General features: G+C 41.2%; 1 protein-coding gene across 3 annotated transcripts in view; it reads left to right on the top strand.

The window, feature by feature from the left end:
- CABIN1 (calcineurin binding protein 1) overlaps positions 1-15,545 on the top strand; it is a 107,166-nt gene that overhangs the window by 27,835 nt on the left and 63,786 nt on the right. For all 3 annotated transcript variants that reach the window (XM_056504113.1, XM_056504114.1, XM_056504112.1), the window contains exons 26-29: positions 166-317; positions 845-1,020; positions 11,100-11,282; positions 13,386-13,714. In XM_056504113.1, coding sequence (XP_056360088.1) covers positions 166-317; positions 845-1,020; positions 11,100-11,282; positions 13,386-13,714 — 840 coding nt within the window. The remainder of the gene's footprint in view (positions 1-165; positions 318-844; positions 1,021-11,099; positions 11,283-13,385; positions 13,715-15,545) is intronic.

Genomic DNA, 15,545 nt, shown 5'->3' with positions numbered 1-15,545 from the left:
ACATTTTGGAATTCAAAACTTTCAAAGGCAGGGAAAGTTCAATTCAGGTAAGTTTAGGTGACAGGTCTTAGGGACCCCTGCAGATTCTATAGAGAAAAGACTATTTGTAATAGATTAAAGAGCTACAAATTCTTTACTGACCCAATGGACTTTGGTGTTTTTTAGGTATATTTTCGACTTCATGCTTCTATTTTGAAACTTGTGGGAAAGCCAGACTCTGGAGTAGATGCAGAGGTACTGGTTAGTTTCATGAAAGAAGCTTCTGAGGGACCCTTTGCCAGGGGTGAGGAGAAGAACACCCCAAAGGTTGCAGAAAAGTGAGTGTTAGTTTCCAGCAGTATCCTCTAAACCATTGCTAGTAAACTTCTGAACAATACACTACTAAAATGAAGCTGATTAAAATATAAACAAAGTGAATATAATGATTCTAGTGTTTGTAGTTTTCAGGTACCATGAATACTCTGAAGTCTCAATAATTGGCACAGAGAAAATGGGAAGGGAAGAAAACTGAACAATTCTGATCTTGTGGTCCATTTTGAAGCCACTGCTTTTATTTATTCATAAATTGGATTTTTAAAATCAACTGTTAAAAAATGAAAACGCAAATTGCCTTCACTTATAGGATGAGAGATTTTAGTCCTTACTGTTTGTATCATTAACAACTACAAAATAAAAAAGAGTTTAGCATTGACCAGTGACAAGAGAGGAAAAGAACTTGTACAAAAAATCCTTTGTTTAGAATTTGTTAGTGAGATTTCATTGCTCTATTGGAAATGCTGTAAGAACATGCAGTGTCCTTTCGTTCTTTGTGTATAAACACTTCACTTTCTTCTTGCCCTCCCAGAGAAAAACCTTGCATGATAGATGAAGACTCTCACTCCTCAGCTGGAACAGTGCCAGGCCCTGGGACTTCCCTCCCCTCCTCAGGTCCAGGTCTGACATCCCCACCTTACACAGCCACTCCAGTTGACCACGATTACGTCAAATGTAAAAAACCCCGTCAGCAGGCAACGCCGGACGGTACAGTCCCTGTTCTCAATTCTGCCAGCAGGGAGGTGCTCTGAGCATGGGGGGTTTGATCATCATCAAACTGCTCAGGAGGGTGAGGGGTCTGTGGTACCACGGGCAATATTGAGGCTCATTATCTTTCTATATATTCAGTGCCTTAAATAGAATCAATGTACAATCAGAGCTTTAAATACGAAACTCGAAGTTGTCACCTGCCACCGCTGGTGCCTGTCACTCAGTCAAAACAGAAATGTTGGTAGCAGGGGTATGAGCTCACTGAATTTTCAGTGATTTTTTTTGTTCAGAGCTTGTTAGGAAAGAATTGGGTTCAGTCTTTAGAAGGCTGGACACTGTTTCATCCTGTGTGAAGCAACCAGGTGAAAATTTAAACTGCTTCAAACAAGACAAATTGGTAAAAAGACAACACAAGCCATTATTACAGTTTTTTGAAGGAGGCAGGTGGCAACTGTTTTGGTTATATTGTGATTCAGCACGAAGTGATTTGCATGACAGTCCAGTAGATTCCATCTTTTAATTTTTCTTTATCATTTACAATGACTGGTTAGCAGCTCATCTTTGTAGAATATAAAGTAATAGAATAAATAATTGGCTTATAAATATAAGAAGAAGGGGGGTGGTATCATAGTGTTAATGAAGATTTTGCAATTGCATATATAATAGAAATTAAATTACAATTTAAGTAACCTGAGTTTATTATTTGGCTAGGAATTTGATTCTGATTCTACTCTTCCAGCCATTTGTTTATCCATCTGGATCTATGAGTATCAGCACTCAAGGAGTAAAATATCTACAGTGTTTAGCTTGGTGTTGATAGAATGTGCCAGGCCTCACAGGAATGCTCTGCTTGAAATGAATTTATTTCTGGAGGGTGGGCTGCTTCCTATTGTCATTTCCTGAAGAATGAAAATTTGAAAATAACTGTTGACACAGTTCTGAAACAAATGTTCATATGCCTGAAATTTTTACAGGGTGAATTTATTCCTTTTCCTCAACAATTCTTGGTGCAACTGCCAGAAGCTCTTTTATTTCTTTCATTATATTGAACAGAGAAATGTTTGTTTTGTTATTGCTTGCATTTCACTTGGGAGTAATTAATTAGACTGTTTTGAGATCATTTGTAGTGTGGAGGTGTCAATGGGTTATGTAGTGATCAGGCTCTCTTATTGGCTTTTTGATGTCTTTTGACACAACAGCATAGAAGGGAGCAAATATTTAAATATTTCTTAAGTAATATTCCCTGTGAGAAACATTTCTGCCTAAGACTACATCTGCTTAGGTCCTGAAGACTGTCTCAGTGCTCCCAGGAGAGCCATAACTAGATAAATATTCCAGTGTGTGGTTAGCTCCTCTCCAAGTGAGACATTATGGGCTGTGGCAGCCCATGGCCCAGTGGGAGCGGAGGCGGCTGCTGAGCCAAGCCTGAAGGTGCAAGTGCAGGAACATCTGCCTCTGCCAGGGCTGCAGAGAGCTCTGGAGCTGCAAGCTGAGCCTAGCTGGGACTGAGCTTTGTGCTGTCAAAGCAATTCCAAATGTCAGCTGCTGGAAGAGGCAGAGTTTGGGTGATCTTCAGGAAGGCTGTGTGTAACCATGACAAGGAGAATTGCAGAGTACTGCATCATTCATAATGTTTTGTAAGTTGCTGGCACAACTAAACCCTGGATGCAGCATATTGAAGAACCCCAGGAAACTGAAATATTTGCCTTGGGGCTGTTACAGATGGAAGAGCTAACAGGCTGAGCTAACAGGCTCAGAAGTCTTCCACTTTTATATCATTACATATACTGTGCTCTTCTGCATACATTTGCATTTTACTTGTATTAAAATACATACTTTTGAAGTAAAATGCTCTTGACATCTTACACATAATCACATCACTGAAGAAAGCTGGTGCCAGCATTTTCATTGTACCATTCCTAAAAATAGCAAGAAAATACTCATCATTTGAGTACTCTTTAGATTATTTTTGAACCATTCTGACAGAAATGAACCAGTCTATATTGTTCAGGAACAAATGAGTTGACCTAAATTCAGCCTAGGTGTTTATTCTTTCTGAGGCTTGACAATACTCTTGTTTACTCTTGTATTGATATTGTTGATCATACATGGCATAGGTGATGTAAGGGTATTGTACAGTTTTACATTTCTTTCCATATAGTACCAGAAGCAAGATGCTATTGGGGATCATTACTGACCTTTGAGACCTTTTTTGATCGTTTTTGTGTTCTGTGCTTTGAGAAAGCATGACCTGTGGGGAAAGAGAGAAGGAATTGGAATGGTTTGTCTGCAGAGGAGAAGACTCAGGGGAGACATGACAGCAGAGTAACCTAAATAGTGTTGAAAGCTGTACAGAGAGAGGCAAAACCCCAGGATGTCCATGTTCATGGAAGACAGAACAGATGATATTGCACTTAAATTGCATTTTCATTCTGAAAACAGTGTTAGACTAGTCTTAGGAAATGCTGGTTTTGTATAGCCCTGCAATATTTTAGCACTGGAAATAGTTAAAAAGTGGCACTGCAGCTGTCTGCCAGGCATGATGGAGATATAATTTATCCTGATGGAAAAAGGAATGAGCTAGATGAACATTTGCAGTTCCTTCTGAGCTCTATTCTATTAATTTTGTGGGTTTTGTGGGTTTGGGTTCTAGTGGAGTTGCTATTTTTGTGCCTTGAAGAGCAGCAAATTCTCCCATTACAAGCTGGAGAGAATTGCTATAGAGCCAAACATCTTTTCTTGAAAATACAGGGGTTCAGATCTTCAAACATTTATCTGTAAATAGGTGAAGCTGTGAGGACAGACTTATTTTGAATACATTATATTTAAATGTATCATTATAGTTCTGTAGCTCTAGCACATTTTGCTGGTGGAAGATGATGATTGGGATATGCAGAAATTACTGTTAAAGTTGAGGGCATTAAAATTCAGATTCAGTGAATACTGTTGATACTAGTTTTAAGTCATATATTTAATGAAAATGGGAGAAAGGAACCAGTAAATACAGCTTGTAAAGCAGCTAAACTTCTTTTTCCTCGTGGCAGCTGCTAGCACATCTCTCCTTCAAGGAGACAAAAGTTTTGCTGAGTGGCAGCTGTTATTTGCTGGCTGACTTGCTGCTGTCATCTCTGTAAAATGGGCAGCTTCCTTTCTCTTCTTTTGTCCTTCCATTTGGCAACATCTTTTCTTTCCTTCTGTTAATCCTGTCTTTCCCTCATCACCCCTGCCTATTGCTATTTTATAACACTCCAAAGTGAAAATTTGCATTTGAAGTCTGAAGCATAGGTTCAGACTCTTATTTTCTAAGAGTAAAATAGGAAACAGGAATACCCAGGAACTTGCCAGGCAATCAGGCTGTTATTATCTGTGCTGTTACTGTATTTACACAGGTAATGGCCAGTGTTACATAGCAAAACAGATTTGCTCTGTCCTCCTCTGTGTAGGCTGGGTCTATGTAGTCAGTGAAGACCAATTGCAGTAAAAGCAATAGAGTTAGTTCAGAAAGCAGAAAAAGTAGTAAAATTAAAAAAAAAAAATCTGAAAAAGGTATCTGTTTCCCAAAAGATTGTTTAGGAGGTCTTTTTTGCTGTACTATGCCTTTGTTGTGTTGATACTCAATTCCATGTTCCTGTGGTGGTATGCAGATGATGTATCCATGGCTATTGCAGTGTTAAAGTGTTGTACTGTGTAAGTCTTCACCCATGTCATGTAGTATGTCATGTGTAGTTAGACTTGATTGTCCTTTTTTGTGTTTGTCTTTGCTTAATTGCTTTTGCAACCAATATTGCCCGTGCTGCCTCTAACCTTTACACAAATCTCTGTTCCCCAGGCATTCTCTTCCTGCTTTTACCTGTCACGGCTTGCTTTTAATAATTGGCAGAACCTGCATGATAAACTCACTGGGAAAGGCTCCTTGCTTCGTGCTGTGGGAGAAGTCTCACTTCATAGTTTGTCGGTCTGTAACTCTGCAAATGTTCTCCAGATGCACAGTTTTTGTAATTGGGGGTTCTCAACATCCTGATGAGACAAAGGTGATCTCTGAGCAACTTCCTGCACCAGGTTGTCACTCATGCTGACCTAAATCAGCTTCTGGGATGGAGTGGATGTTTCTGTGCATAAAATGAACATCCATGTTGCATTTTGGGATGTTAAAACCTTGCCCTTAAAATTCTCTCTCTTCAGCAGTTAAAAATGAAATCTTGGAGGCTGCAGTGCCTGTCCTGTTCTGGCACATGGTGCTGGATGCTCATGGGGACTGCACACTGGACTACATGAATAATGAATCACACCCAGTTTATTGCAGTGTGCTCCATTTTTACCTTTCCCCAGCTGAACCTCTCTGTGATTAGTACAAGTGTCACACTGAGATGTAGTGTGAGATTATGTAAAAGCATGTGTCCAGATAAATGGGACATTGGTGAGATGCTCTGGTGCTCTGCTCTTAAGACAGAACAGCAATATAGGACTGTAAGTTATGGAAACACATTCTGTGTTCAGTGCAGCCAGACAAAACATAGACTCTCATCTTTGACTCATGTTAAAGGAGAACTCCCTTTAAATTGCTGTCCTCAAATTAACCTACTCCCATGCAAATCTTTGCACTTCTTTTGTCTTTTAATAATGTGCAAGTGCCTTTTGATGCAGAGCTAAATGTTGTCTTCTGTTCTGGGTGGAACGTGTTTGCAGAATGAGAATTCTGTGATACATCATGTTTCTGACTGCAGACCAGTAAAGAAAAATGCTCATATGTTCATGTGAAGAGGGGAGAGGTGGTGCCAGGCAGGACAAAGAGAGTCTGTACCTTCACAGCCTGTGAACAACCCACCCTTATTGCATGAGAAGATTTTTTTTTAAAAGTTATATATAGTTACTTATTCATAAGCTCTGAACTCTGCAGCGGGATTTTTCTTTTCTGCAAATTGAGTTAGCATATGTATAAAGCTCTAGAAAAGCTTTCTTTGCCACTCATTTCTGATTTTTTGACTTGTAAGTGATTGTTTATCATGATTCAGATACCTTCTTATAATAACTGGATGGACATTTTCCTTCAGCTGTTTAAAACACACAAAGATATCATTCAGAAATGAGTTGTAGCCTCTTGGCATTCTGAGCCTTTTACTTACTCCTGCATGCAGATGTTTCAGAGGTCTTCTCTATCTTCCTTTTAACTTCCAGCAAATTTCAAAAGAGGATTACTAAGCTGCAAAGTAAATAATAGTCAAAGGCAGAACACCTCATTCCCATTGGCACCATGAAACTGTGCTTCAGCTCCCCTGAGAGTAAATTCTGGAAGTCTGTGCCATGGTTGTGCCTGGTCATGGTGCTTAGCAGTGAGAGCCCTGTCACTAGGGTTGTGTGAGCTGCCTCAGACCCCTCACACTGTGCCACATCTCTCTCCTGTCCCTCTGCAGTGCTGAGTGGGCTCAGTTTGGTAACAAGGCTTATGGGTGGTGCCCAGGGCTCCTGTGGGAGGCTGCTGGCACAGGGAAATGCCTGCTGCAGCACTGAGCCCTGTTTTCCTGCTGCTTTTTAAAACTGAACAGTCATTTGGCTCTCCAGAGTTTAGCACAGCTTTGTCCTGGTGCCTGCAGGTGCTGTGCCCAATGCTGTGACAATACTGCTGGCTGTGCCTGCTATGAGAGATTTTTGAAGTCAACCCAGTAAATCTATTTCATTCAGGATAAGATTAATGTTAAAATGCTCTTAAGCATGGAATTAAGGCAAACTGACTTCAGATATTTTTTCTAGCATCTGTGACAGATGTGTTTCAGTTGTGACAGTGATTTTATCATCCATGTGACTGACAGGACCTCAGTGTGATGCAGTAAAGGTCTTGGCAGTACAGATGAATATACAAGTTATTTCTTCCTAATGACATCTTTCTGATAATAATTAGTATTTTTTACTAATGTCTTGGTAAGTTAACAAGATTCTTCTTTTGACCTTTTCAAATCTCCTGTCCAAAGCTGCTCTTTTTCACTCATTGAGAGAGTAGGGGATGTAATCTGACATAGATTTGAAATGAAATGTCACAAGCTGAAGACATTATGAGAAATGAGGTAAAAAAAAATTTGCTTTCAAGTGCCATTTTCTGAAATTTTTAGAGATAAAAATGAAATATTTAACTTTACATCAAATAGAGATTTCAGCTGATGAGGTTGTTTGAAATCTTCTTAAAACTAAGGAATGATGCAATGAAGTAATGAAACAAAATATAATAATACCAAGGAGAAACATGTACTATCAGATCATATTTTTCATAGGAATGTTGTTACTTATGCACAATTTAGTAGAACTTTCTCCCTAGTCTCTTCATTTCCACTACAGATAATAATTTTGGGACATTAATACCCAACTATATTTTTATCTTAAGCTTTTGAAGTAATAGGAAGGGACCTCAAAAGAATATTTAGTCCTTGATTTACCAATCTCTTACAACAAGGGATCACTCCACTTTTTGGAAAAGCTTGCCTTATTGCAATTGCTGGGTGTGGAAATAAAGAAAACAGGTAAACAAAATATAAAAACCAGTAATTTTTTAACTCTTAAATTACACTGGGTTGATTAAATTAATTTATAGAGGGAATTATTAAAAAGGGCTGATGTTGTCCATGGATTTGTGTCATTCAAAAAGGCAGGTGTTGAGAGCAGGTGGGAATTTGGAATTCATTCTTGTGCCTTATGCACTGCAGTCTTTGGCACACAGGTTGGGTAGCACTGAGTGCCTCAACTGCAGTCAGCTTTACCACAGAGAGGAAAAGCTTCAGAGCACAACAAATGTAAAATATGTGCTCTGTGTCCATCTAGCATACATATATTTATAAAAAAGAGCTGGATTTGGCAGTGAGGTTAGAAGAGAATAGTACAAAATATACAAAATACACTATTTTTTTTTTCTTTTTTTTTTAGAAAACCAGAGTTAGGATGTGAATTGGTGCAGTTGCCAGAAGTTCTGCATTGCATACTGCAGTATTTAGGTTTTGAGAGAGCTTTTTATTATATTAAGGAACATCTTGGGTAGCCTAACAAATGATGGCTATTTGTCTGACTCTCTTCAAAAGCCTACAGTGATTCTATGGGTTCACTGTGCTATTTTCTAACTGGATGTAGCAGTTAAGATAGAGATGAGGGGAAAAAAAAGTCAATTTTTTTGCTGCAATTAAAACCTATTGCCTTTTGCACTGTACCTAATGAATATGAAGAGCAATTATTATATTTTTATTTTGGTTAATCATATGTATTTGGAAATTCTCCCTCATCTTTTTTAAGATAAGTCCAATTCTCCTGGTAATTTTCATATGTCATCTCATTAATCTCTCATTTTTTATCCTCTCCTCTGAATTAATTTTCCTTATTTCAGTCTCTTTTTTAAAATGTGGGTCCCAAATACAGGCACTGTAATTAAGTTTAATTTTCATTAGTGCTCAGTAGAACAGGAAGACTCTTAGATAATTTTTTCTGTGAAGTTACTGATTACACATTCAAGAATGCTGCTTTGCTGAGGTGTGTTTAGAGTAGCCTGACATTTTGGGCAGTTCTGGTTTGAGAATCACCAATTCTTTACAGGCCTGTGTGCTGGGATCCACTCACACATTTTCTGCTCCTGATCCTGTTACCTTTTAGGTGCTTAGAGAAGAATTTATTTATTTATGCTCAAATAATTCTATGAAAAATGAAGGCTGGCTGATTCACAGCTTTGACCTTTCATCCTTTGTAAAGATAAGTGCTACACTTTGTTTTACATTCCCTGGGACTTTACCCATCCTCTGTGATTTCTGAGAAATTAATACTAATAATTGGTGGCTGCTGCTAATTTCTGGAATACTCCAGGGTTTTCCATCTGGCTCACTTAGTTTGAAAGCATTTGCTGCATTCAAGGAATATCTAATATAGTGGAAAGTTGTCTCAATAGTCATCTTCCTCTGGTTTCCAGTGATTGAGGAGCCCAATGTTAATATAATTGTTTTTTTAATAGAGTTAATGTATTGAAAGAAAAGGAGAATAAACATGCCTACCTAGACCCACACTCATTTAAGCAGAAATTTCAAATTAAAATAGCTAGCTAATTGTAAGGAGGTGTTTACATTTGTTCCCACAAGGAAAAGCTCATGCATACATTTGAAATTTAATGTGTTGAATCATTGTCTATCTTTGCATGATGAAAAATTATTGTAATTTCCCAGTGATCTGATCTCACCCAGGCATATTGGTCTGGCACTTCTTGATTTACATTCTAATGCTTCATCTGTCATAACCCACACATCAGAACTGACCTGCAGGCTTGTGGCAACATCTGGAAATTTGCCATTTTTTTTTCCCTAAATGAGTAATTCAGCCTCTTTGCCACAGACATAGAAACTTCTTTTTAAAAAATATCAAGGGAGCTACTGTAAATGGTTTTCCTGATGTCAACTGGGAGTTCAATAGTATTGATTTGTACCACAGAAAGTTATTAAAGATTTATAAATGAGTCATTTAAAGCTTGACTGACCTCTCTTCAGAATCCTTCACTTCCCATTCTTTATAATTATATTCTTTCTGTGTAAAACTTGTCATCATTAACCAACTTATATAGCTTCCAATTAGGAAATAAATACTGTTCCCCCATTCTTTTTCAAGATACAGTTTTATTAAGATCTGCTCACTGAAAGGGAAGATTTTCTTTGTGTGGTAGTGAAAAGCCTGTGGAGTGCATCAATTTTGGTTTAAATTCATTGGAATCCTAATAAGCAGAACCTGATCTGCAAGCTGAAGGTTTGCAGAGGGATTTATCTTGATAAAATAAATTCATGGGAGGCCCTTAACTCTCTCCTGAACAAGTGCAATTCAGATGGAACAGAAGAAATTTAATTAAATTATCTGCTCATCTCAAAGCAAAGGTTTTTGCTTTGTTAATTTTCTTTCTTGATCTTATCAATAAAACTGATGAATCAGAATGCAGTGGAGCTACCTAACAATGGATGCAACTCCCTCCTGGCTATGCCATTCCTGTATAGAATTATAGAATGGTTTGGATTGGAATGGACTTTTTAAAGATCATCTAGTCCCACACCCCTGCAATGAGCAGAGACACTTTTACCTAGATCACATAATCAAGCATCAGTATTTTAAGAAGAAATTGGAAATAATTCTTGTGGACTCCAGATTTAAAGGGAATTACTTGTATTGGAATTTGATATTGAACACTGGATTATGTTGACACAATGGAAAAGTGCCAGTTTCCCATCTCAGTGGGAATGTGCAGGCCTCTTTGTGTCAGAGACACTGAGCTGTGCTCTTTAGTCATGCAGGGTTGCCTGTGATAACCCTTGATGTAAAGAACTTGGGTTATATCTGGCAGGTTTCAGACATGAGTGGGAGGTTTTCACTTGCCTGCTCTGGGGTGTGTGTGTTTTATCCCCTGTTCCTGTGCAGATTAACAGCTTAGTTGTGACTGTACTGTAGTCAGCAGCCACTGTTCCACTCTGTCAAGGTAAAGTCACTTGTGTTCTTCTCTCTGCTGCCTTGAAGTCCAGTTTCCCTGTCTGTGTTAGGCCTGGGTCTTTGATGTGTTGTTTATTTGCCATACCAAATCACCTTTCAGAACATTTCTTGGATAGCATCTTACACCTGCAGGGTAGTTGGCATCAGAGATCATTCCTGGAAGTCTTTGCCCTCTAATTCTACTGATTTTTCTTTCCCTTGTGAGTATTTTTTACCAATATTGTTCTTCATAGTTTTTTGTTGTCAATTGAACTTTGCCTGTGTCAGGATCAAAATTACACTGGGTGCTTTTCAAGGCAAATGGTACAGTAAGCCTGGGAAATGTTACAGGGCCATACTAGCTGAAATATTGTGTCCCCAGTCTAACTGCTCTTGAAAGTTGAGCTTTATTGCTTTTGAATCAAATTCCAGGATTATATTCTAGGAAGAAGTGTGGTGAGAATGAAATACCTTTTCTTGGTGGTGGTTAGGGATCCTCTATGGCAGTTGTAAGAGTTTGCAGAGTGGCCACAGTTTTGTGTTGCTGTTACCAAGAGACAAGTAACAGCTTGAAGAGTATGAAGTGGTGCATTCCTTCCTTATCTCTTTTGCAGAGAGGAGTCAGGATAGCACTGGAGCAGTGCTGTCTGACTCCAGTTCCACACAGGATATGTTTAATGAGCCTGCCAGCTCTCAAGACAGCCTGAAGAAGACTTACACAGAGAAGAGAATTTCTACTACCTGTGCTGATACCCTGATGCTCAGCAAAGAGACCCTGGGATCTGCAGAGGAAAAGGGTATGCCTGATTTAATAGATAATGTCAGCTACAATAGTCTCATTAAAATGTTTCTCCTGCCTTGCAGATGCACTGAAATATGCTGCACTGTGACTAAGAATTCTAACTAGGTATCACTGCTGCCTGTATTTGTGTATCTTAAATTTGGAACTGTGCCTCACTCATGTGGCCTGCTATCCATCTGCTAAATCTTACAAAGAAAAATAAAGATAAACTGCTGTCTGTGGTGGCCCTTTTGCTGACTTGCCTTCTTCTAGCTTATCACTTGCTTTTTCTTCAGTGTTTCATATTTTTAAATAATTTAAAGAGTAGTTATTTGAATTTAGTGTCAAACAAGGCTTTTTTACTTCTCCCAGGAATAGATGCCCTTTTTGTTCTGTCCCAGTAGCAGCTTAATATTCATTACAGAGCAAAGCAGAAGTAGTAGAATTTAGATGCTTTATTCTGCTGTCTACTTAATTCCAGTGGAGAACTAGAATTGCTCCCTAGCAGATTTTTCCATATATAATAGTACTTGGTGTTCTGTATTCCACTGGAAAAATGGTTTCAAAATCCATTAGCTGGAATTTCCCTTTGTCTGATGTTTGTACAGTTGGATGTGGCAGTAGATAAAGAGGCTGGACTTCAACAGGGAAAGACAAACAAAACCAATGTGTAAATTTTGTCCGCCTTTCCAGGCTGTGGCTGTTTGTGGGATGTTAAATCTTCTTTGCCAGTTCACACTTCCCAATTTCAGAGATCAAGTCCTGAGTCACTTCCCTGATCTCACTAGGAACAGGTGCCAAGCAGTTATCTCTTAGTTTGCAGACTTGGATTACCTTCGTTTCTTGTTTTTAAAAATATTTTACTTCAGTCTTGCCTAAGCTAGGAGAGCCTGTGGTGGTGCTTGCATTAACTTGCTGAAATAGATGCCAGTTCCTAGTTTTCTGAAATAGTACTTCCACAATCACTAAATCCAGTAGTTTTTTGGCTACTAGACTAAAAGCATGGCTCTTTTTCAGGCTTGCTGCAAATTGTTATTATCATAATTTGTCTGTCAGAAAAACTATCAAATGCATTCTTCAATTACTGGTATTTATTAGAACAGATGTTTCCCAAGAAGTTACCTGTCAGTAAAATTATAATAGATACAAACATCAGGCAAGCTCACTTTGAAAAGTGTGAGTTCTGTAAAATAGGTTTGACTCAAAAGTTCAGCTTTATCAGAGAAAAAATTAGAGAAAAAAAAAGTTACAGAGAAAAAGCTTTATATTTGAGGATGAAGTACATTTTAGTGTGTCTCTACACTCTCTGCTGGGAGATAGGATATAATGTAAGAGGTTCTTTATCCTAGCAAAGACAAAGACATGGTAAACTTCCATAACTAAAAATCAAAGTTAGAGAATAATCTGCATGTAGCATGTGTGTTTCTAGCAATAATGATTAGCCAGCAAGAAATGTGGAAGCTGCCACTGTAACAAGATGCTTTCTGGAGTAAGGTTTGATATCCTTCAACAAAAGATGGGTCAATTGAATTATAAGTTACCAAGTTAATCACAAAAATATTTACATGGAACTGTGGGTCCTACATTATGCAGAAGAGCAGGTGAGCTGCTGCTGATCATTCTGTCTGAGCCCATATTGTGTTCTGGGATTGTATTCTTCTAGGCAATTCTTAGTATATAAGAATATAATATAATATAATTCTTAATATATTAAGAATAATATATTTTACTTGGGAGGGTGGCTTTAATTTTCTGTTCTTTCTTCTTTTCTTTGCAATAAACTGTTACTGAATTTACTCTTTTATTTTGGCTTTTTCCCTCCTCCTCCTCAATCTTCCCAGTGTGTGTAAAACCCTGCATTGTGTAAGGTGTGCTGAATTCATACTACTGTTCAGGATAAAGCCCAAATGAAGACTATGGAGGTATCACTGTGTGGCTCTGTCAGTGAGTTGCAGAACATCACTAACACTAATAGCCATACATTTTTGTCAATATTTCTGTTTATGCTTCAATGAAGAAAAGGATTACCTTTTGTCATATTGAATTTTTGTCATTTTCTATGTGTCATTTGCCATTTGGAAATGGCAATTTCACTGTCACTTTTCTCTTCCTGTTCCAGGTGCAGGAAAGTCAGAAGAGCTGCTGGAGAGCTCAGAACTTTATGATCCTGCTGAGCCTGCTGGCCAAAAGCTGCTGGTGGATGCTCAGAGTGCCCTGAAAGCTGCCATGCCCCCAGGCTCCCAGTGGGACTGCAAGAAGAAAGCTGAGCCTTGTGGGGAGGAAGGCTCTGAGTTCCCTCACGGGCTCCCCGCAGACCTGGAGGAGCAGCGCAAGTTCCTGACGGAGCAGTGCATCTCCTCCTTCTGCCTGTGCCTCAGCCGCTTCCCCCAGCACTACAAGAGCCTCTACAGGCTGGCCTACCTGTACACCTACAGCAACACCCACAAGGTGAGCTCTGAGCCTGCAGCACTCACAGGGTGAGCTCTGAGCCTGCAGCACTCACAGGGTGAGCTCTGAGCCTGCAGCACTCACAGGGGAGCTCTGAGCCCAGAAACACTCACAGGGTGAGCTCTGAGCCTGCAGCACTCACAGGGTGAGATCTGAGCCTGCAGCACACACAGGGTGAGCTCTGAGCCTGCAGCACTCACAGGGTGAGCTCTGAGCCCAGAAACACTCACAGGTGAGCTCTGAGCCCAGAAACACTCACAGGGTGAGATCTGAGCCTGCAGCACTCACAGGGTGAGCTCTGAGCCCAGAAGCACTCACAGGGTGAGATCTGAGCCTGCAGCACTCACAGGGTGAGATCTGAGCCTGCAGCACTCACAGGGGAGCTCTGAGCCTGCAGCACTCACAGGGTGAGATCTGAGCCTGCAGCACTCACAGGGTGAGCTCTGAGCCTGCAGCACACACAGGGTGAGCTCTGAGCCTGCAGCACACACAGGGTGAGATCTGAGCCTGCAGCACTCACAGGGGAGCTCTGAGCCTGCAGCACACACAGGGTGAGATCTGAGCCCAGAAACACTCACAGGGTGAGCTCTGAGCCCAGAAACACTCACAGGTGAGCTCTGAGCCTGCAGCACTCACAGGTGAGCTCTGAGCCCAGCAACACTCACAGGGTGAGCTCTGAGCCTGCAGCACTCACAGGGTGAGCTCTGAGCCTGCAGCACTCACAAGGTGAGCTCTGAGCCTGCAGCACTCACAGGGTGAGCTCTGAGCCTGCAGCACTCACAAGGTGAGCTCTGAGCCTGCAGCACTCACAGGGTGAGCTCTGAGCCCAGAAACACTCACAGGGTGAGCTCTGAGCCTGCAGCACACACAGGTGAGCTCTGAGCCTGCAGCACTCACAGGGTGAGCTCTGAGCCTGCAGCACACACAGGGTGAGCTCTGAGCCTGCAGCACTCACAGGGTGAGCTCTGAGCCTGCAGCACTCACAGGGTGAGATCTGAGCCTGCAGCACACACAGGGTGAGCTCTGAGCCTGCAGCACTCACAGGTGAGCTCTGAGCCTGCAGCACTCACAGGGTGAGCTCTGAGCCCAGAAACACTCACAGGGTGAGCTCTGAGCCTGCAGCACTCACAGGGTGAGCTCTGAGCCTGCAGCACTCACAGGGTGAGCTCTGAGCCCAGAAACACTCACAGGGTGAGCTCTGAGCCCAGAAACACTCACAGGGTGAGCTCAGAGCCTGCAGCACACACAGGGTGAGCTCTGAGCCTGCAGCACTCACAGGGTGAGCTCTGAGCCTGCAGCACTCACAGGGTGAGATCTGAGCCTGCAGCACTCACAGGGTGAGCTCTGAGCCCAGAAACACTCACAGGGTGAGCTCTGAGCCTGCAGCACACACAGGGTGAGCTCTGAGCCCAGAAACACTCACAGGGTGAGCTCTGAGCCCAGAAACACTCACAGGGTGATCTCTGAGCCTGCAGCACTCACAGGGTGAGCTCTGAGCCCAGAAACACACAGGGTGAGCTCTGAGCCCAGAAACACTCACAGGGTGAGCTCTGAGCCCAGAAACACTCACAGGGTGATCTCTGAGCCTGCAGCACTCACAGGGTGAGCTCTGAGCCCAGAAACACACAGGGTGAGCTCTCAGCCCAGAAACACACACAGGGTGAGCTCTGAGCCTGCAGCACTCACAGGGTGAGCTCTCAGCCCAGAAACACACACAGGGTGAGCTCTGAGCCTGCAGCACTCACAGGGTGAGCTCTGAGCCCAGAAACACTCACAGGGTGAGCTCTGAGCCTGCAGCACTCACAGGGTGAGCTCTGAGCCTGCAGCACAC

The sequence above is a fragment of the Oenanthe melanoleuca genome, chromosome 15 (genome assembly GCF_029582105.1).
Source record: "Oenanthe melanoleuca isolate GR-GAL-2019-014 chromosome 15, OMel1.0, whole genome shotgun sequence".
Taxonomy (NCBI): domain Eukaryota; kingdom Metazoa; phylum Chordata; class Aves; order Passeriformes; family Muscicapidae; genus Oenanthe; species Oenanthe melanoleuca.
Note: the sequence above shows the minus strand (reverse complement) of the source record. Positions and strands in the feature narration are given on the sequence as shown.